This window comes from Pelmatolapia mariae, linkage group LG8 (genome assembly GCF_036321145.2).
Source record: "Pelmatolapia mariae isolate MD_Pm_ZW linkage group LG8, Pm_UMD_F_2, whole genome shotgun sequence".
NCBI lineage: Eukaryota > Metazoa > Chordata > Actinopteri > Cichliformes > Cichlidae > Pelmatolapia > Pelmatolapia mariae.
In genome coordinates, this window is record NC_086234.1 from 1,516,965 (window position 1) to 1,536,912 (window position 19,948).

At 47.5% G+C, this 19,948-nt stretch overlaps 2 protein-coding genes across 5 annotated transcripts; one reads left to right on the top strand and one right to left on the bottom strand.

The window, feature by feature from the left end:
• Positions 1–2,698: 2,698 nt before the first annotated feature.
• On the top strand, positions 2,699–10,622 carry arg1 (arginase 1). Its single transcript, XM_063482420.1, has 8 exons — positions 2,699–2,995; positions 3,073–3,145; positions 4,846–5,020; positions 5,112–5,271; positions 5,342–5,436; positions 5,669–5,773; positions 5,847–5,983; positions 10,129–10,622. The coding sequence occupies exons 1-8, from the start codon at positions 2,870–2,872 to the stop codon at positions 10,290–10,292; spliced, it is 1,035 nt and encodes a 344-aa protein (XP_063338490.1). The 5' UTR covers positions 2,699–2,869; the 3' UTR covers positions 10,293–10,622.
• A 1-nt stretch (position 10,623) lies between these two features.
• On the bottom strand, positions 10,624–19,883 carry p4ha1a (prolyl 4-hydroxylase, alpha polypeptide I a). Of its 4 annotated transcripts, XM_063482419.1 has the most exons (16): positions 19,616–19,883; positions 18,698–18,781; positions 18,522–18,618; positions 18,183–18,334; positions 17,920–18,057; positions 17,491–17,745; positions 17,119–17,309; positions 16,870–17,046; positions 15,726–15,796; positions 14,276–14,341; positions 13,704–13,803; positions 13,567–13,620; positions 13,250–13,315; positions 12,814–12,882; positions 12,559–12,655; positions 10,624–12,073 (listed from the first exon to the last, which is right to left on the bottom strand). In XM_063482419.1, the coding sequence occupies exons 2-16, from the start codon at positions 18,774–18,776 to the stop codon at positions 12,003–12,005; spliced, it is 1,683 nt and encodes a 560-aa protein (XP_063338489.1). In that variant the 5' UTR covers positions 18,777–18,781; positions 19,616–19,883; the 3' UTR covers positions 10,624–12,002. The 4 variants fall into 4 exon arrangements, with proteins under 4 accessions (XP_063338489.1, XP_063338488.1, XP_063338486.1 ...); XM_063482418.1 differs by lacking the exon at positions 15,726–15,796 and having other exon boundaries at positions 14,276–14,346; positions 19,631–19,883; XM_063482416.1 differs by lacking the exon at positions 15,726–15,796 and having other exon boundaries at positions 14,276–14,346.
• Positions 19,884–19,948: the final 65 nt, after the last annotated feature.

Sequence of the window (19,948 nt, forward strand, 5' to 3'; positions counted from 1 at the left end):
AGAAACGCAGCGTTTCTGCTCCAAAACTCCTGGGTCAAATTTAAAGGCCGGTTTGAGGACACTCGTCTCACTCAGATGATTCTGGATCATAAAGGTTGGATCTGCTGGTTTTGGGAGACCGCACTGGAAAGAAGAGTTTTCCTGTGAACGCTGTGGCTCTCTGACAGTCCGACCATTTAACCCTGTCATGCATGAATTATGACAAACTCAATCAGGATTCTTAAGTGTTTTTATTCATTTTCAGGCAGGAAAAGATGAATAAAAATACTTAAAAGAGTTAAATAACAGTAATTACAATGAAACACGTCATACATCTGTAGTAACATTAAACATCCAGTGGGTGGCAGAGTATGGAGTGACCGATCAGTGTCCAATGTAGTGGTTTCTGTGCAGGTATACCATCAACACTGGCACAAATGCAGGCAAACAGCTTTGGAGTAGCTGTAACTGTAGGGACCACTATGGTGAAAGGGTCAAATGAGTTGGGGCGATCGTGGCTCAAGAGTTGGCAGTTCGTCTTGTAATCGGAAGGTTGCTGGTTCGAGCCCCGGCTCGGACAGTCTCGGTCGTTGTGTCCTTGGGCAAGACACTTCACCTAACGCCTACTGGTGATGGCCAGAAGGGCCGATGGCGCGATATGGCAGCCTCGCTTCTGTCAGTCTGCCCCAGGGCTGTGGGCTACAGCTGTGGCTACAACTGTAGCTGCCTCCACCAGTGTGTGAATGTGAGAATGAATAGTGGAATTGTAAAAGCGCTATATAAATGCAATCCATTATTATTAACAGGACCTTTTTTCATTTTTAATTAAAACCCAGCCAGTCTCTGTGATGCCCGCCCCTCCCCTCCCTGCTTCTACTGGAGGTTTCTTCCTGTTCAAAGGGACTTTGTCCTTCCCACTGTCACCCAGTGTTTGCTCATAAGGGTCGTCTGACCGTTGAGGTTTTCGCTGTATTATTGTCGTGTCTTTATCTTACAGTAAAAAGCACCTTTAGGTGAATTCTGAAGGTGCTAGAATAACAGATAACCAGTTGGTAAAAGAAAACCCGTATAACAGCGCGGTGTGGTCGAGTTTATAACATCAGGTCAGATTCCTCTCCGTGACTTTAACGTCTGCCATTAATGCAGTTCTACAAAGTTTCTTCCTGGAACTGCAGATGTAGGACGAGTGCCGGAAATAGTTTTATACTTCGGAGAATCCTGACTCACACCAACGACGTTAAGTTCTTAGAGAACAAAGACACTGTTTGCATTTCTTTAAAACACAGTGTGTTTTCAGGTGAGCTCACCTGCATCCAGCGCTGTGCCCACGTGTTTACAGATGGTCGGCATGCTGGAAACGTCTGTATGACACTTCAAATGTCATCAGTTTGACTTTCATGTTGTTGTTTTTTTTTTTTTTTTACCTTTTTAGCTTCTGACTGCATCTGAAAACTCTGAATTTTTAAATCATAATTTTAAAAATCTATTTTTGAATCCTAATGTTTTCGGTGTGTGTTACTAAAGGTTTACACAATCACTTTAACTGACTCGTTTAAGTTTTTTACTCAGTTTGGGACAGATTTTCAGATAAACTTGATTTCTCTTTAATGGACTCCATCATTAATGTTAGAGTGGTTAAAAAAAAAAGGATCTGCAGAATGAGCTGTGAGCTTTCTCTTTGTGAGGTCACAGGAAAGTGCAGCTATGAATTAACCATCATAGCCAGTTAGCTGTAAGTTAGCTAACTAGCAAGTTTGCTAATGTTACACTGAGTGGATATGCTAACATTAAAACCAACCACTGAAGGATTTGTACATCTTTAATACTTTCTGGGTATTACAGAGCGTTATTGTAGTTAACTGAACTGAAAGTGGGCTGAACAAATATTCTAGTTAACACAAACACTAAATTTCATTTAAGTGCCTGTTATAAACTTATTACCACTGATTAGATTGGCATTGTGAGCCATACAGCTCACTGACATATTGCTGATGTATATCTGCTGTAGTGCGAGGCACTATGTAGCAGAGACGTCTGGTTACTCATCAATAAGATGTCGTTTCGCTGCCACAGTTCTGACTACCTTTAACCTTCCTCATAGACGCAGCGAATCCCACTCAGAGGGGGATTCGCTGCGTTTATGCTACCCAGGTAGAGTCGCACAAAGAGAGAAAGCTTCAGTGAAGCGGAGGTTGGCGACGTTGTCCCAACATCTTGCAGAGTGAGCAAGCTACATTAACGCCAGCAAATCCCTCTCTGAGCAGGTCAGAGTTGGAAAGTCAAAGATAAGCTGCGTAAAAACGACTTCTTACCAATAAGCAAACACGGTTCCACTACGTTGGTGCTACCTTCAGCCACACAGCACATATATTTCAGTGATATGTCGCTGCACCATGCTGGATGAAGCACAATTTACTGGCTACATTCCTCTGAAACGCTGAAGTCGAGGCGATGGAACGTGCTGTCTGGATTTATGGCTTTATTATAGTTAAATAAAGTTAAGCTGAAACTGGGCTGAAACATATTTTAGGTAACTGCAAACTTAATATCGCTGCCACACATCACTCACTAATATCACCCACCGCACTCAAACAATAACTGAAACTAAAAAGAACAAAACCTTTTCAAAACATAAAAACAGTAAAACTGGAAACTAAAATTTCTAAATAAAATAAAAATCATAAACTTCAGCGTCTTTGTTTTTTTGTTGTTGGCATGAACGAGCCTCCGTACATCAGCCCACTGTCTGACCTTCATCACTTCAAAGTGTTTAAACAAGCTTCATGACGTCACGGCTCCCCGCGGTGCCTCCCCCTGACGTCACGTGGAGTCTTTAGGAGACTCGCGCTGGTCGGTGGCTCAGAGACGGTGTGCGCGCGCGTGTATCAGCATGAGGAGCGCGAGGACGCTGCGGCAGGTCCAGGTGGCCGTGACGGTGCAGCGGAGCCTTCATCACCAGCATCCTCCTCCTGCGCGCTCCGCGGGGATCGTCGGAGCTCCTTTCTCCAAGGGACAGGTGAGAGCGCGAGGACAGGCTCCGCGTGCACTTGTGCGCGTGTAATCCTCCAGCTTCTTCTTCTCTGTCCGCTGCAGTCCCGAGGAGGCGTGGAGGACGGACCGGAGCGGATCCGAGCCGCGGGCCTGCAGAGGCGGCTGCAGCAGCTGGGTGAGCACAGCAGCGGGTCCGGTGACGTCACCGGGAGACTCCAACAGTTGATGACGTTTATTTTTGTGCTTTCATACAGAATCACCTTCATGCAGCAGCAAATGTAATGACAGCAGGTAAAACTGACCGGAAGTTAACATTTGAATGATGAACCGCCCTGTGAGCGTCACCGTGGTTACCACGGTGCCTCACAGCAAGAAGGGCCCGAGTTCGACTCCGCCGTGGAGCACGTCCACAGACATGCTGTGAGTGGGGACAGGTCAGCTCCCACTCACAGCTGTGTCTCTGTCCAGGCCGGCCCCGCCTCTCGGCCTGTGGTAGCTGAGATGGACTCCACAGGTGTTCTCACCTGTTCACACATCAGGAAGCTCCTCCTGCAGCTGTGACACATTTCTGTTAAAAATCATCCGAGCACCAGAGTGGCAGTTTGCCTCTGCAGCATCTGGACAGATGTTTCTGCTGTCAGGGCTTTTTCCCGGGATAAGAAAGGCCGACGTTAAGTGGAGCGCAGCCGGCCCAGTTAGTTATCCGTGTTGGTCGTCATTCCCAGTTAAGGAAACATTGTTTTTGTTAAATGTACAACTCAGAAACTTCCTGAGTTTCTCTGGGTCATCAGTTAATGTTCATCCAGAGCCGAGTAATCAGTGATGAGGAAATCCAGGAGACTCGTTCTCGTTTGATTAATACATCAGCCTGAGCGGACGGCGGTCTGCACCAGGGACGGAAAACCCCACCCAGGTGGGGGCACAGAGCTGTGCGGCCCCGTCCATCAAAGAGACAAAATGAAGCTTTAAAATGTTTCTGCTGATTATTGCGAGCAGTCACTGATTTCCTCCCACACACTGGATCAGATCATCCTCCTGTGGCCAAAAAATTAAACACGGTCCATAAATAAAGTACAACAGCTCAAAAAATCAAAATGACACAAGATCCCGAACAAACAGAGACGATAAAAATAAAATAAAGGAGCTCAGATAGTCAAAGTTGAAATAAAATAGAATAAAAGTGGAAAATAAATCTCGTATCTCGTCTTTATGATGGGTTTAATCAACTACAAACTTGACAGTTTGATTTAAACAGCTGTGCAGCTCAGTAACAGCGACAGTGTCTGATTTTTAATATTCAGAAACCATCGAATCGTCAAACAAACTGGAGGCGGAGCACGACGGCGTTTCCACTTTCAACTATTCATCTGAATGAATCTGTAACGTCGGTAAAACATTAACCTTCAGCACAGTTTGGATCCAGAAAAGGTGCTCAGAGCTGATCTTCAGGGCCTTCAAAGTCAGACTTCAAATAAAGTGTTTAAAGTCTGATTCACGTAACGCTCCGTTTAAAAAACTCTGTAAAAATCAGAGTTTGGTGATTTTTCCTTCAGCTGATTGTGAGTACGCAGGTAACAGTTTCACTGATACAGTGAGTTCAGGAACTGTAACGTCCTCAGAGGAGGTCACTGCACACGCTCAGTTTCATTACTGGAACAGCACTGACCTTTATCCACGAACAGCAAACAGTAAGTGTTTACAGGTCCACATGGGTCAGTGAACGCCTCATTACACCATCGTCTTCCTCTCTGAACGCCTCGCTGTTAATGTTCACACAGAGAGCATGCTGGGAAACGCCTCAGCTGCTAATGTTGGACAGTCAGTACGAGGAAACCTGCAATGATTGACACCGTGTGTGTGTGTGTGTGCGCGCAGGCTGTGCAGTGAAGGATTATGGGAACCTGACGTTTGAGGACATGTCGCCGGACGAGCCCCTGGGCTTGCTGAAGAGCGTGAGGGCGGTGGGCGCCGCCAACCAGAAGCTGTCACAGGCGGTGCGAGCGGTGAAGGAGGATGGGCACACGGTGGTGATGCTGGGCGGAGACCACAGGTCAGTCCACGCAGGAACAGGAAGTCAGGACGTAGGTTCCAGGTGCCGGCTCTCCATCGACTCACTTCCTGTTTGTGTTTTCCGTCCTCAGCCTGGCGATCGGTTCCATCCACGGGCACTCTGCGGCGGTCGGGGAGCTGAGCGTCGTGTGGGTGGATGCTCACGCCGACATCAACACGCCGCTGACCACGTACACGGGGAACATCCACGGGCAGCCGGTGTCCTACCTGCTCCAAGAGCTGCACTCAAAGGTGATCTCAGCGACAGAGATCAGCAGCACGCCGTCACACAGGATCACTAACCCCTCCCCTTCCTCACCAGGTTCCCGTCTTACCGAACTTCTCCTGGCTGAAGCCGTGTGTGTCCGCCGCCGATGTGGTCTTCATCGGGCTGAGAGACGTGGATCCAGCAGAGCAGTGAGTGCACCTGAGTCCATGCAGAGACTCACCTATTTCTGACGCCCCTCTGACCAATCAGCTCGTCCCGAGGCATTTTGGAGATGATTGAAATGAAATCTCAATAAAAAATTTAAAGAAGCAAAAAGCTCTGAAAGGTCAGCGACCTCGCTCTGGTCTGAGGGTCACCAGAAGTTTATTACCTGTGTGTACCTGCCGGCAGGCTCTAATCCTGAGGTTCTCTCCTCCTCAGCTACATCCTGAAGATGCTGGGGGTGAAGACCTTCTCCATGAGTGAGGTGGATCAGCTCGGCGTGGCCCGCGTCATGGAGGAAACGTGTGATTACCTGTCCGCCAGGTGATGCCCGCATGAAGCCATCAAGGTGTGATAGTCTGAGCGAATGTTAAAGATGCTTTGTGTCCTTGAACAGAGGGAAGAAACCGATTCACCTCAGCTATGACATCGATGCCATCGACCCCTCTGTTGCCCCAGCAACCGGGACGCCTGTAGTCGGAGGACTCACCTACAGAGAGGGCGTCTACATCACAGAACACCTGTGTCAGACAGGTACGAGTCAGAAACTCAGGGGAAAACAAACCCTGCTCTTCACAGTAGAGTTCACAGTAGAAACGTGTTTACTGTAAGCAGCTAATGTGGCTGCTTACAGTAAACACAACAGCTCTCACTTGGTGTTGGCTCTCGCTGCGGTAGAGAATCACTTCCTGTTCCTGTTCCAACGCACACTGGTTTAGCTAATCTGTGTATATTCACAGTATTCAGTCACTCTGTTGTTGGGGATTAGGGCTGACAGCTGTCCCGTTTTAGCCGGGACATCGTCACAGTCTCTTATTTGACAGTTAAAAAGTTGGCAACCCTATCCTGCTGTTAAGTGATGACGTGTGAACCGTGCTTCTGGGTCCAAACTACTCTGTGTTTGTTAAGGCTGTTGTGTGTTTCACATGTTTTAACGGTTTGTATCTTGTTCTATTTAATCTGAACAAACCCCTAAAAAGTCAGTTATCACTGTCGGCCTCTCTGGGTTTTTATTACCACCTTTCATCAGCAGCACATTTTAAAGCTCAGTTTTTAAACCCTAACGATGTAACTGCAGCCCAGCCCATGCAGCAGTATATTAATGACTAACCTCGTATTGTGGATGGATTATCTCAGTTGTTCTCCTGACTGAAGTTTGGTCCGTTTACAGCATCCTGCCATGCGATTGCATTTGTCTCTAACCATCAGGAACCCTCATGTTAACTTTTATCCAGTGGAAAAAAAGTTAGCGTTCATCCTCCAGCTTCACTGTGTTTATGTTATGCTAACATAGCTGTGTAGCTAGCGATCACGTAGCACATCATTATATACCAGCTAGCCCAGGGGTCGGCAACCTGCGGCTCCGGAGCCACATGCGGCTCTTTAGTCCTTATACTGCAGCTCCGCCTGGTTTGGGAAAATAAGAAGTATTTAGCTGAAGTGTATTTTATTTATGTTAGTTCTTTTTTTAAACTATTAGTTCTAAATTGGAAGATTATTGTGATATTGAAATATAAAAATAAAATGTTATTATTTTTTCAGAATTTTGCAAATATCTAATTTTCTCGTGGCTCAAGAGTTGGGAGTTCGCCTTGTGATCGGAAGGTTGCCGGTTCGAGCCCCGGCTTGGACAGTCTCGGTCGTTGTGTCCTTGGGCAAGACACTTCACCCGTTGCCTACTGGTGGTGGTCAGAGGGCCCGGTGGCGCCAGTGTCCGGCGGCCTCGCCTCTGTCAGTGCGCCCCAGGGTGGCTGTGGCTACAATGTAGCTTGCCATCACCAGTGTGTGAATGGGTGGATGACTGGATGTGTAAAGCGCTTTGGGGTCCTTAGGGACTAAGTAAAGCGCTATATAAATACAGGCCATTTACCATTTACAGGCCATTTCTTTTTCTTTTTTTCAGCAGCATAGTGCCTTTTTTCCAATTATCTTTTAAAAGTCAGGTCAAGCCTCCAAAAGCCCAAAGGCGATATAAGGGTGGCAGCTCACAGTTTTTGTTTGCTACATGGATCATTTTAGTTCAGTTGGGTGTCTTTCCTTTTGTTATATTTCTTTAAGAGTTCAAAATGTGTTCATTACATAAATAAAATGTAATTTTCTCTGTAGCACTTCATGGATTTCATAAGCAACACACCTTAGTTGTTCACACAAAGCATAAAGGTAAAAAACAATATATACAGTGTTATCTTCATTTTAGATGTCAAAAAGTATTTGCTGCTCCCAGTGTTTTCTTTTGCATGGAAACCAACCAAACGGCTCTTTGGGTGTTAAAGGTTGCTGACCCCTGAGCTAGCCCAACTTCAGTAACCCTACAAACGTCACTGCTGTTTAGTTTTCTGTCTTCATTTATGTTGGAAGTGACATAAAATATGGACAAATTTATTAAACCCCCCAAAATATGACTATCCAGAGTTGGGACCAGGAAGCAGAGTTGCAGTCTTACACGCCTCTCTGCAGCTTCTCTCCTCCTGCTACCCCCCCAAAACCCATCTCCATAGAGACTGTGTCAGCTCCCAAACAGACAAAAAACAAACTAAAAACCAGCAACAAACAACTTAAACATAAAAAATCACAAAGAAAGAACAATACAGAATCCACATCTGAACCAAAGAGTAAAACAGTGAAATGTGGATTATTAAATATTAGGTCTCTCTCCTCCAAGTCTCTGTTAGTACATGACTTAATAATTGATCAACAAATCGATTTACTCTGCCTTACAGAAACCTGGTTGCAGCAGGATGATTATGTTAGTTTAAATGAATCAACACCCCCGAGTCATTCTAACTACCAGAAACCTCGAAGCACAGGCCGAGGGGGCGGTGTGGCAGCAATTTTTCACACCAGCCTATTAATTAACGAAAGACCAAGACAGACTTTTAATTCATTTGAAAGCCTGATGCTTAGCCTTGTCCACCCCAGCTGTAAAACTCAGAAACCAGTCTTACTTGTTATCATCTATCGTCCACCTGGGCCTTACACAGAGTTTCTCTCTGATTTCTCAGACTTTTTATCTGATTTAGTGCTCAGCTCAGATAAAATAATTATTGTGGGTGATTTTAACATCCATGTAGATGCTAAAAATGACAGCCTCAACATGGCATTTAATCTGTTATTAGACTCAATTGGCTTCTGTCAAAATGTAAAAGAACCCACCCACCACTTTAATCACACTCTAGATCTTGTTTTAACATATGGCATAGAAACTGAACATTTAACAGTGTTTCCTGAAAACCCTCTGCTGTCTGATCATTTCCTGATAACATTTACATTTACAATAATTGATTACACAGCAGTGGAGAGTAGACTTTATCACAGTAGATGTCTTTCTGAAAGTGCTGTAACTAAGTTTAAGAATATAATCCACCCACTGTGATCATCTTCAATGCCCTGTACCAACACAGAGCAGAGCAGCTATCTGAACGCTACTCCAACAGAGGTCGATTATCTTGTTAATAATTTTACCTCCTCACTACGTACGACTCTGGATACTGTAGCTCCTGTGAAAACTAAGGCCTCAAATCAGAAGTCCCTGACTCCGTGGTATAATTCTCAAACACGTAGCCTAAAGCAGATAACTCGTAAGCTGGAGAGGAAATGGCGTGTCACAAATTTAGAGGATCATCATTTAGCCTGGAGAAATAGTTTGTTGCTTTATAAGAAAGCCCTCCACAAAGCCAGAACATCTTACTATTCATCACTGATTGAAGAAAATAAGAACAACCCCAGGTTTCTCTTCAGCACTGTAGCCAGGCTGACAAACAGTCAGAGCTCTGTTGAGCCAACCATCCCTTTAACATTAACTAGTAATGATTTCATGAACTTCTTCACAAATAAAATTTTAATCATTAGAGGAAAAAAATGACTCATACCACACAGGCCTTCAAGCTGGCTGTAGTTAAACCTTTACTTAAAAAGCATCTCTAGACCCAGCAGTCTTAGCTAATTATAGGCCAATCTCCAACCTTCCTTTCATATCAAACATCTTTGAAAGAGTAGTTGTCAAACAGCTAACAGATCATCTGCAGAGGAATGGCTTATTTGAAGAGTTTCAGTCAGGTTTCAGAGCTCATCACAGCACAGAAACAGCTTTAGTGAAGGTTACAAATGATCTTCTTATGGCCTCTGACAGTGGACTCATCTCTGTGCTTGTCCTGCTAGACCTCAGTGCAGCGTTCCATACTGTTGACCATAATATCCTATTAGAGCGATTAGAACATGCTGTAGGTATTACAGGTACTGCACTGCAGTGGTTTGTATCATATCTATCTAATAGACTCCAATTTGTGCATGTAAATGGAGAGTCCTCTTCACACACTGAGGTTAATTATGGTGTTCCACAGGGTTCAGTGCTAGGACCAATTCTGTTTACATTATACATGCTTCCCTTAGGCAGCATCATTAGAAGACATAGCATAAATTTTCACTGCTATGCAGATGACACGCAGCTCTATCTGTCCATGAAGCCAGGTAACACACACCAATTAGTTAAACTGCAGGAATGTCTTAAAGACATAAAGACCTGGATGGTCTACAGACGCAGCCTTTGGGGAGTGACTGCAGCACCCGACCAGCTGGAGAATTTGTAAAATCCTCGCTCACGTTAAAGTCTTTATGCGCCTATAAAACGATCAGAGGAACTGTGTGGTCACATGATACTGAAGCTCTTTGTCTCTCTGCAGGTCTGCTGTCGGCGGTGGACCTGGTGGAGGTGAACCCTCTGAGGGGCCAGACTGAGGAGGACGTCCGCTCCACCGTCAGCACCGCCATCGATCTGCTGCTCGGCTGCTTCGGACGCGTCCGCGAGGGAAATCACCTGCCAGATTACCGCCTCCCCGAGCCTTAACGCAGGCCTCTCTGACCGTGCCGCACAACACCAGCACAAAGGGCCAATCAAAGTTCTCCCTGCAAAACTACAATCCCACAATTCCTGCTGTTTTCTGCCTTGAACCAAAGACGTTGTCTTCCTGTGGGTGGGGTAGTCCATCGCTGATCAGCCAATCGATCGTTTTGTTTTTGATTATTAAATTTATACGTTTGAAGAGTGTTTGTTTCTTTTCTTTTTTTTCTTTTTTTTTTTTTAAACACGATAAATGGTTGCCATCTTTAAAACGCAGCAGCACGCTGCTGAGGCAACGCTGCCGCCAGATAATAACGACAGACGCCATTTTCTTACTTCTCCTGGGTTGCAGCAGCATTTTATTCTGATAAGAAACATGTCTTACATCAGGTCGCTGCACAGGACATCATCCAACACACAACAGACACACACAAACAGGAGTGAGGGTTGTCACGGAAACGGCGTGGAGCAGAAATTAGTAACTGCACTCAGATCTAAGCTAACAGGGTTAAAGAGGAGGCGGAGTGCTTTGCTTATCTGGAGTTTGACCTGCAGCATCTGAACGACCTTACGGTTAAACCTCCTCGAACGCTCACGCTATTGGTGGAAACGGGGGTGTAACCATGACGACGGGTGGACAGCGCAGAAAAATCCACTTGGACTGACTTTGTAAATCAAAGAGCCTCAGATGTTTTTTCTTTTCATGGACTTTGGACTCATTACGGGTGTTCTGCTTTTCAGAATAAAAGCATGGCAGCTGAAGCGTGGAAGACTTTCCAAAATAAAACCCACTTTGTCACGGCTGAGGTGACATGAGTCAGATCAGGAGCAGGAGCTCGGCGACACGTTTCAGACTTCAAAAAGAAACAGGAAACAGAAAAAAAACGTGCAAACATTTTAAAACTTTTAAAAGAGGAATTTTTAAAACGCAGATGAAAAACAGTGAAGAGGCGTTCACACGAATCCTGTCAGAAATCAATAAATACGCAGCTCAGTTTCAGCTATGATTGTCTCACAGAACCACACCATCGATCGTCGGTTCAGATTCGATCGGTTCTTGCTTCTGGTTGATTCCCCCGGAATCAGATTACTCTCGTCATCACGGACGAGAGTAATCTGATTCCTCGCCGTCTTTGTAACAGTCGTGAAGGTCAGGGAGTGACACGGGTGACGGAGTGTTTCTCGGTCTGTAGTGTCTGACTCATCGGAAGAACAAAGAACGCTGAAATGGACGGACGTCGGTTTAGAGTTTAGAGCTCGTGTTAGCGACCTCGGGCCAAACTCCATTCAAAATTTGTCACATTTAGCGCTCCTTCGTTCCACTCGCTGGTTTAATCGGCAGAACCGTCGATGGAACAGAATTAAATCAGTCAGATTTTCTGCTTTTAAGTCAAAGCTCACGAGATTTCAAACATTCTGGATCCAAAAAACCCAAAAAACTTTATTCGTCTTTAAACGAACCTCTCGTGCAGCGTTCTTTGTTCTCGAGAAGTTTTAGCTCTCAGGCTGAACACCTGGACAGGTACGGACGTCTGAACGTCGGCATGTGATTCTCATTAAAGGAGAAACGAGTCAAACACACACACACACACACACACACACACACGCGCTGTAGAGAAAAATAAGCGTGTTGGATCACATGTGCAGTCACACTCTGCGCCTGCAGGCAGGAAGCAGAGGAGGAAGACGGCTGAGATGGAGGAGGAAGGTCGGTCGTCAGTCGGTCTCGTTGAGGCTGCAGCGCCGCCTGAACTCCTGTCCTCGCTCATGGATCCATTTGTTCGATACTGCAGGAAGAAAGAGTTTCATCAGAGCCTCGGCAAACGCCACGAGTCTGAGCAGCGTGAAGGTTTCACCGTCTTTACTCGTTTCTGTTTCTCATCAAATCTGAAGCTTTTCATGAAGCTCAGTCAAGTTTGTTTCATCTGAAACCATCAAACACCAAAAATCAGCAGGAACGTGAACTGCTCCAAACACACCCAGAAAACATCAAATATCCATCAATCATACACAAACATTTAAAAATAAATCAACTCGAACATAATAACGAAGTTTTTAATGACCCAAAAATAGTTTTATACAACTGACAGGAAGTTTGGATTTCTTCTTTTACTTATTTATTTTTAGAAAATCATTTTTAAAAGAAAAAAATATTTTTTTATGTCAATCATCACCAGGCGTGAAAATCTGAAAGTATTTTTACTTTATGATGATTTTGTGCGTATTTATTTTTTTACTGTGCACGTGTGCAAATATGGCGCGATGACCTCACCCCACTTGTTTCCGAGCAGCACGGGGCAGGCGGCGTGTCGGGTCCGATAGTCTCCTTCTCCGCTTGGATACAGGTTGTACCAGAACACCGCCGTGCCCTGGAGAAACACGGTCACATGACGTGTCACATGACACTGCATCAGATTACTGAGAAACAGCGCCCTCGTCTCCCCGCCTGTTTCTCAGTTTGGTTTATTAAACACAGACGTGTTTCTGTGATGATGATGATGATGAAGAAGAAAGTGAGTAGTTTAACCTTTTTGGGTTTCACAGCAGCTCCGATGTCAGTGAAGACGGTGGCGCCCCCTGCCTGCACGTCAGTCATCTGCAGTGGGAAGGAGGAGAGTGTGAGCAGCAGCAACACAAACGCACACACACGCACACACACGCGCACACACGCGCACACACACGCGCACACGCACGCACACACACGCACGCGCACACACACGCATACACACGCACACGCACACACGCACGCACACGCGCACACACGCACGCACACACACGCACGCGCACACACACACACACGCACACACACGCACACACACGCACACACACGCACGCGCACACACACGCACACGCACACACACGCATACACACGCACACACACACGCACACACGCGCACACACACACACACACAAACGCACACACACACACACACGCACACACGCGCACAAACAGCAGCACTGACGTAAAGCAGCCACGTGGCGATCCGGTTCCCCGTGCCCAGCTCCTCGAACGCGTCCGGCTCGTCTTTCTGAAACAGGAAGTGCACGGCGGTCAGAGTAATAAAAATTCATTCATTCATCTTAAAAAACTGAACTTTTTTAAAAGTTACAAATAAATAAATCTACAATACAAATACATACACTGGATCTATTTCTTTAGTTGTTTTTAATGACATGTGTCCAACATGGATCCATGTCTGTTAGTAACTGATCGTTTTCGGTCTTTCAGTGGAAATAAATGCTGACAGAAACAGATTCTCATGTATCTGGTTTTATTTACCCGTCCGAAGTCGAAGTGCGGCTCGTACTGTCCCCCGAGGCCGTAGTTAGCCACCTGCATCAAACACAGCGCTTAAAACATCAGAGGTTCAAAGGCGCCGGACGGTTAGCGGTGTTTGAACTCAGGTGAGGCGTTACCTGCAGGTCCTCGGCCGTCTTCACGTTCAGCCCCGTGACGTCCTCGATCAGCTGGTTGATCTTGTCCACCACGGGATGCTCGTATGCTCCGAGCCAGGCGCTGAGAGGACAGAGAGGACACAGAGTCACCGCCGAGGTCACGAAAACGGCACAAACCGGCGCACGGCGAGGAGACGGAAACGAGGAGGGCGGGGAAACAACAGACAGTTTCTAAAGCAGCTCCTCTATGAAAAAAACCAGAAAAACGACATTTACAGAACTTCACCGCTGACGTTTGTGTCATTACAGCCAGCTGAACGTTAGAAAAGCATGAAGGAGGAGACTCCGCCCCCGAGACGGTGGTGACCACAGGCTGTAAATAAAGATGGACGCCCAAAAACATTTATATCATGACTTCAATAAAAGCTGATGTGAAAAAAACTCGCACGCTCACTGATGGATCCAGGAGTTCAAACGCGGCTTTACAAGTCGGCTTGTGACAAAGCCGTCCGGAGCGCTGCACGTGCGGCGTCCATCGTTACGAACAGCCTGTGCTCCGCCCGGGCCTGAAGCGAGTGGCGTCCAGCTCTTACCTCTTGGAGACTCGGTAATGGGCCGTGGTCAGTTTGCCTGTCTGAGGGTCATGCACCGTGGCACGTCTGAGCTACTCCCAATTATAGGTTAATGCAGAGAGACAGAGAGAGGACAGAGAGAGGGCGGTCACTATCCACACGCTGCAGTCAGGGAGGCAGCACGAGCTTCAAACGCCACATAAAGTCACTTCATTAGGTACACGTGAAGCCCTGATCTGCCGTGGAGAGTTAAAGAGCGCAGAGTCCAACCCAGAGCCAACAAGGTGTACCTAATGAAGTGGACATGGAGTGCATGTGGTCAGCCTTCAGGATGTTTGACAGTTCATCCTCCTGAAACAAGCTGCTTTAGCTCCTCCCACCTTCAGACAACTTTCCTCTGATTGGCTGCCCCTCACAAACAGAAGGTTATGGCATCGATATTCTGCCATAATTGAAACTGAAAATAATCTCAGTTGATGTTTTACTTATGAAGTAACTACACCAGCATTATACACAAAATACACAGTAATATTGCAGTACCTGCAGTAGTTTTACAGTAACTACTTTAGAAAGTATTTCCGTGAAGCTGACGCACTGACAGGTTAACATACTGTCTGACTTCAGAACTTTATTTTGAAACGTTTGCAGACGTTTGTTATTTTACATAACAATGTGCCGGTAACAGTGAGAAGCACAGGTATGAGACACGAATCCTCCTGCTGCCTCCACGAACACGTTAAAGCGACATCGAGAGTCTTAAATGTTTGACTTCCTGTCCCCGAATGAGCAAAGAAAACAAGCAGAGGCTCGAATCCCAGCGAGAGCAGAGCCTGAAAAGAAGACATTTAAAGTAACTGTTCCTTCCTTCAGTGTTACAGGACCTTCTGATGTCTACTCTGATGTGGCCTTTTACACCTGCCCAGGTGGGACTGATTGAGCTGATGACAGTTACAGCTGAGTCTGTCTCTCTGTGCTGCAGCGCCCCCTGGTGGGAGGACAGAGGTAAAACCGGCCTCTCATGAACATCGGCTTTATTATTATTAACAATTTCTCAGCAACAACAACGTGAAACTAAAAGTTTATGGAGATGTTTCAGAGCTTACTTTACAGCCCATCGTGGACATTTAAACGTTTAAAGCTGAATGTGTGAAAATGTTTTACTGGATTTTATAAAACTAAAGTCTTTTATGTTTCAGATTGTTGGGGAGCGTCAGACTGAGGTGTGATGATTGGAGGCTGTAAGTCTGTAATGACGTCAATAATGCCGATTCTTCCTTCTGTGACGTTTAAATGAGAATTCCACTTTGGAGGAAGGAACATTTTATTTATTCGTTTATTTGAAGCGACTCGTCGCCTTTTCTGCTCTCGCCGGGACGGCCGCCATCATAGAGGGGGGAGGACAGGGTGGTGTTGGGGGCAGAGAGGTGAGGTCCACCCCGCGGATGCCGCCTCCTGCCCCGGCAGCTCTTACCTCTTACTGATGCGGTAGTGGGCCGTCTCCAGCACGCCGGTGACGGGGTTAGAGATGGTGGCTCGACGGAGCTGTGGAGCCAATCGGCCGACAGTTACAGGCAGACACAGAGCGACGCCCGAAGCACCGACTAACGCCGACCGACACCGACGGAGTAGCCGCGCCACTGACCTGCACAACGGACGACCTCGTGATCCTCTCCACCCACCGCCCGCCCATCACCTGTCACCTTTCTTCATCGCTCACTGATGAGGCTCAAACTACACACTGAGTAACTACACAGTAACTGAGTAACTACACAGTAACTCTTAATTTCACTCTTTCACTTTGTTTATCTTACAAGTGATTTGAAGCTGAAGTTTTTGATGTGTTTGAAAAACAAATGCAATTTTTTACTTTAAACATTTTTTTTTGTTTTCATGCAAATATTTTTTTCTGGCTTTAAATAAATTTTTTCAGTTTTAGACGTTTGATCCTGATTTTGTGGGCGTGTATCAAGGGGTAGGGGCGGGGCATAGATTAATGATTAACAGCACCCGTGTCAGGGGTTACAAGTTAAAAATTAGCATTTTGGTCAAAGACAGCCACCGCTCGTTGGCAGGACGCCGCCGGCAGCGGCCAACAGGAAGCAGTTTGTGATGATGGATGTTTGAAAGCTGCACTGAGGTGTGAACGGGGATTCATTCTAATTTCAATATAATATATTACATTTCTCTACAGAGCTCATCGCGGCTTAACGACCTAGCAGCCAATCAGATAACAGCATTCACTGTTGCCGAGGTAAATTTTGTGCATCCACAGGATAGAAACATCGACCTGATCCAGAGCTACAGTGAGACATGAAGCGGAGTTTCTGGATGTTTTAGGTGAAAGTGCTCGCGCTGCTCTTCTTTACTGTAAACCGTGAACAGAACAAGCAGACGTAACCGCCATCCGATATTCGAGCCACGAAAACGAAAACTGACAGTTTAGAGTCGCAGCGACACATCAGGCAGGAGTCATGTTTTCATCATGACTCTTGTCCAGTTTTAATATTTCTGAATACTGATATTTAGCCCCGCCCCTTGCATTGGTAAAGCACTAATGGCGTCCGACCTCGGATCAACTCTGCAGCAGCGCGTGAGTTAAAGATGCTCGGACTCACCCTGGGCTTGGCCAGCTCTTTCACCTTCTCCATGTCTTTCTCCGACACGATGTTGTGGTAGCGTACGATGTGCGGGCTGTCCCACTCGTCCTCCTGCTTCACCGGGCCAATCACGTACCGCGGGTGCCGGTTGTTGTCATAGTAGCGGCAGAAGAGGCGGCTCTGCCTGCGGGGAGTCTGACAGGAAGCAAAGGTTGAAGTGACGCTGATAAACGACTCTCAGAGGTGCGCTTGTTTCGCTCGCCTCACCAGCTTGATGCCTTGGCCGCGACACAGCTGCTCGTACTTCTTCCTCTCAGTCAGGTAGTCGTCTTTGCTCTCCCTCCTCTGCCTCACCTTGCTTTCCTCCTCCTTCTCCTCCACCTTCTCCACCTTCTTCTGTTTGGCCAGCTGGTACTCAAAGTATTTCAGGTTCCCGTTGGCTCGCTGGTGTGTCGGATCTAACGGGCAGAAAAACAACTTCAGGTGAGCGAGATAAACAAATCTGCACACGAGCTCTGAAGATGTGAGAAGAAGCCTTCGACGCTCTGGAAACTCAGCTTTGCTCCTTTTTTCTAACTCTGTAAAACAACAGCAGCACGTTTGCTGACTGAACTAAAGTGCCCGTCTGCAGGTACTAACCCAGGTCCAGCAGCCTCTTGGTGAACTCCAGCGCTCTCTCCAGCTCCCCCTGCTGGTACACGGAGTAGCTCAGATAGTCGAGGACAGTGACGGCGTCCACGGCGCGGGACGTCTCGCCCTGGTCCAGCTGCCTCAGGGCCTGAGCCATCCACAGCTCGGTGTGGTAGTAATCAGCCTCCGAGTACGCCACCTTCCCGAGGTCGTAACAGTCATCCACGGTCAGAGTGCTCCAGGCGGAGGAGGTGGAGGACGAGCCTGAGGAGGCGAGAGAGAGCAGGAGCCTGTTATTAAAGCGTGAGCTGGAAGGTTGAATCATGTAAATGACTTTCAGACACACGACCGAGAGCACAGAAACATTTGTGGTCCTTTTTCCTCCTGAGCGCAGTCCCACTCTGTCCTGTAAAGCAGAGCAGGTCCTGGTTCACAGACCTGGGAGCTCTCCGGTGGAGATGGCGTTGGTGTCCAGCTGGTAAGTGTCCTGCAGTCTCATCAGAGCTTTGGCAGCGCCGGTCTGGTCGTCGTCGTTGGGGAAGTACTGCCTCTGGATGGTGAGGTTGGAGATGAACACTGAAACACCACAGAAGAAGAAGAAGGAGGACAATGAAAACAAGGAAAAAAGATTCTGTGTCCTAACGTCCAACAGCTGAATGCAAACAAAGTCGGTTTTGAATAATCGGATTTCTGCGTCGCACCATCAGACACGTCGGTGAGCACCAGGCTCTCCAGCTCCCCCCACTCCGTGTTCAGCCTCTTCATCAGCTTGAAGGCGTTCACCGGGTGACCCAGGAAGCCTTCGGGGTCCTGAGTGGCAGCTGCCGAGAGGACGTCCAGTTTGTCTGCCCACCTGAACACACACACACACACGGCATGCTCAAACACCTGCACAGGTAAGAGTGTGTCGCAGATCATTACAGCAAAGTAAACCTAGTTAGCTGCCCCCCCCCCTTCCCTCCCCCAACAAACAGGAGGTTCTGTTTCAGGAAAACAGGAGGCGGAGCTTAAAGTGTTTAACGGCGAGCAGCGACACTCACTTTTTGATCTGCTCCAGTTTGCTCTCCTCCGCTCGGATGTAGTCCTTCAGGGAGGTGACCAGGTCCTTCTCCGTGAACAGCAGGTCCGTCATGTGACCTGTGGAAAAAAATAAATTACCGCTCACACACACGTTCAGCAGGACCTCCACGCTACGATACAGAGCGGGTAAACTCACCGATGGAGGTGAAGAAGTCGTGAGCCGAGCAGGAAGTGAAGACGAGGAAGTGGATTAACCACCACCCACAGAGCGCCATCGTACCTGCACACACCGGCAGAAACCAGGCGTCAGTGCTGACATCACACCAACGCCAGATGTTGAAGCGTTACAGGAAGTCAGAGCGCTCAGCACACAGGACACTCACAACAACTACAAGCACACAAAAACATCAAGACACGCCCACACGCACGCTCTGTCTCCTGTCACAGGTTGAAACAGTGACGTGTCTGAAGCTGAAACGTGGCGTCGGTGCTGCTGAGGGGGAAGCCATCATCCTCCTGGGCCTGTGAGTTACACTGAAGCGGAGCCAGGAGAGGACAAAGAAGAGTCCTGGCCTCGTGCTGAAGAGCATGAAACACACCAGAGCTGTGACCACACACACACACACACACACACACACACACACACACACACACACACATACATTCTGGCCCAGTGACAGAAAGTCCCAAACCAGCAGACAGCCAAGAAACCAGACGCCACTTCCTGTGACTGGACGCTTCTGCTTAAAGAGCTCGATCTGCCCTTCTGCGCCTCTCAACAGATCAAAGTTCACCTGGAGGGCACTGCAGCTGGGGGCCAAAGGTCACCAGAAAGTCTCTGGAAGGTGAGGGTGAGAGCCTGAATGAGGCAAAAGCAGCTTTGCATGATTCAGACTCACAGTCAGCTTTCTTTGACTGAGTCTGAGCTCACTGAACACCTGACACACCTGCAGCGGTGCAGCTTTGTGACGTCACACAGGTCCCAGAGTGGAGAAGGCTGTGGTAAACTGAGTGTTTGGAGCAGCTCTGAGACAGTACGTGACCGGAAGTGAGGCCGGTCACGTCACTTTTATGACCACACAAACCCACCAAAGCCCCCTTTACTGTGACTCACCTGTGCTGGGCTCACCTGTGCGCAGTCTCGCTGGCAGACAGACTGTCTCTGTTCAGGTCAGAGTAAAGAGTCTGAACCGTAGAAGTTTCTGGATAACCGGAACCGTCACCTCTGTCAGCTTCCGATGAGGACCGGAGGGTTTCTGCTCTCACTAAGTTTGTGTCCGAGAACAGCTTCAGCTTCAGCCGCAACGCAGACTCCTCTCAGCGCTCCTCACAGCCAGGCTGGCAACACAAACCTCCTCCTCTTCCTCCTCCTCTGACGACGTCACCGCGGCTCTGCCCCGCCCCCTGCTGGACTGGAGGCGCCCTGCGTCTGATTTTCATCTGCAAG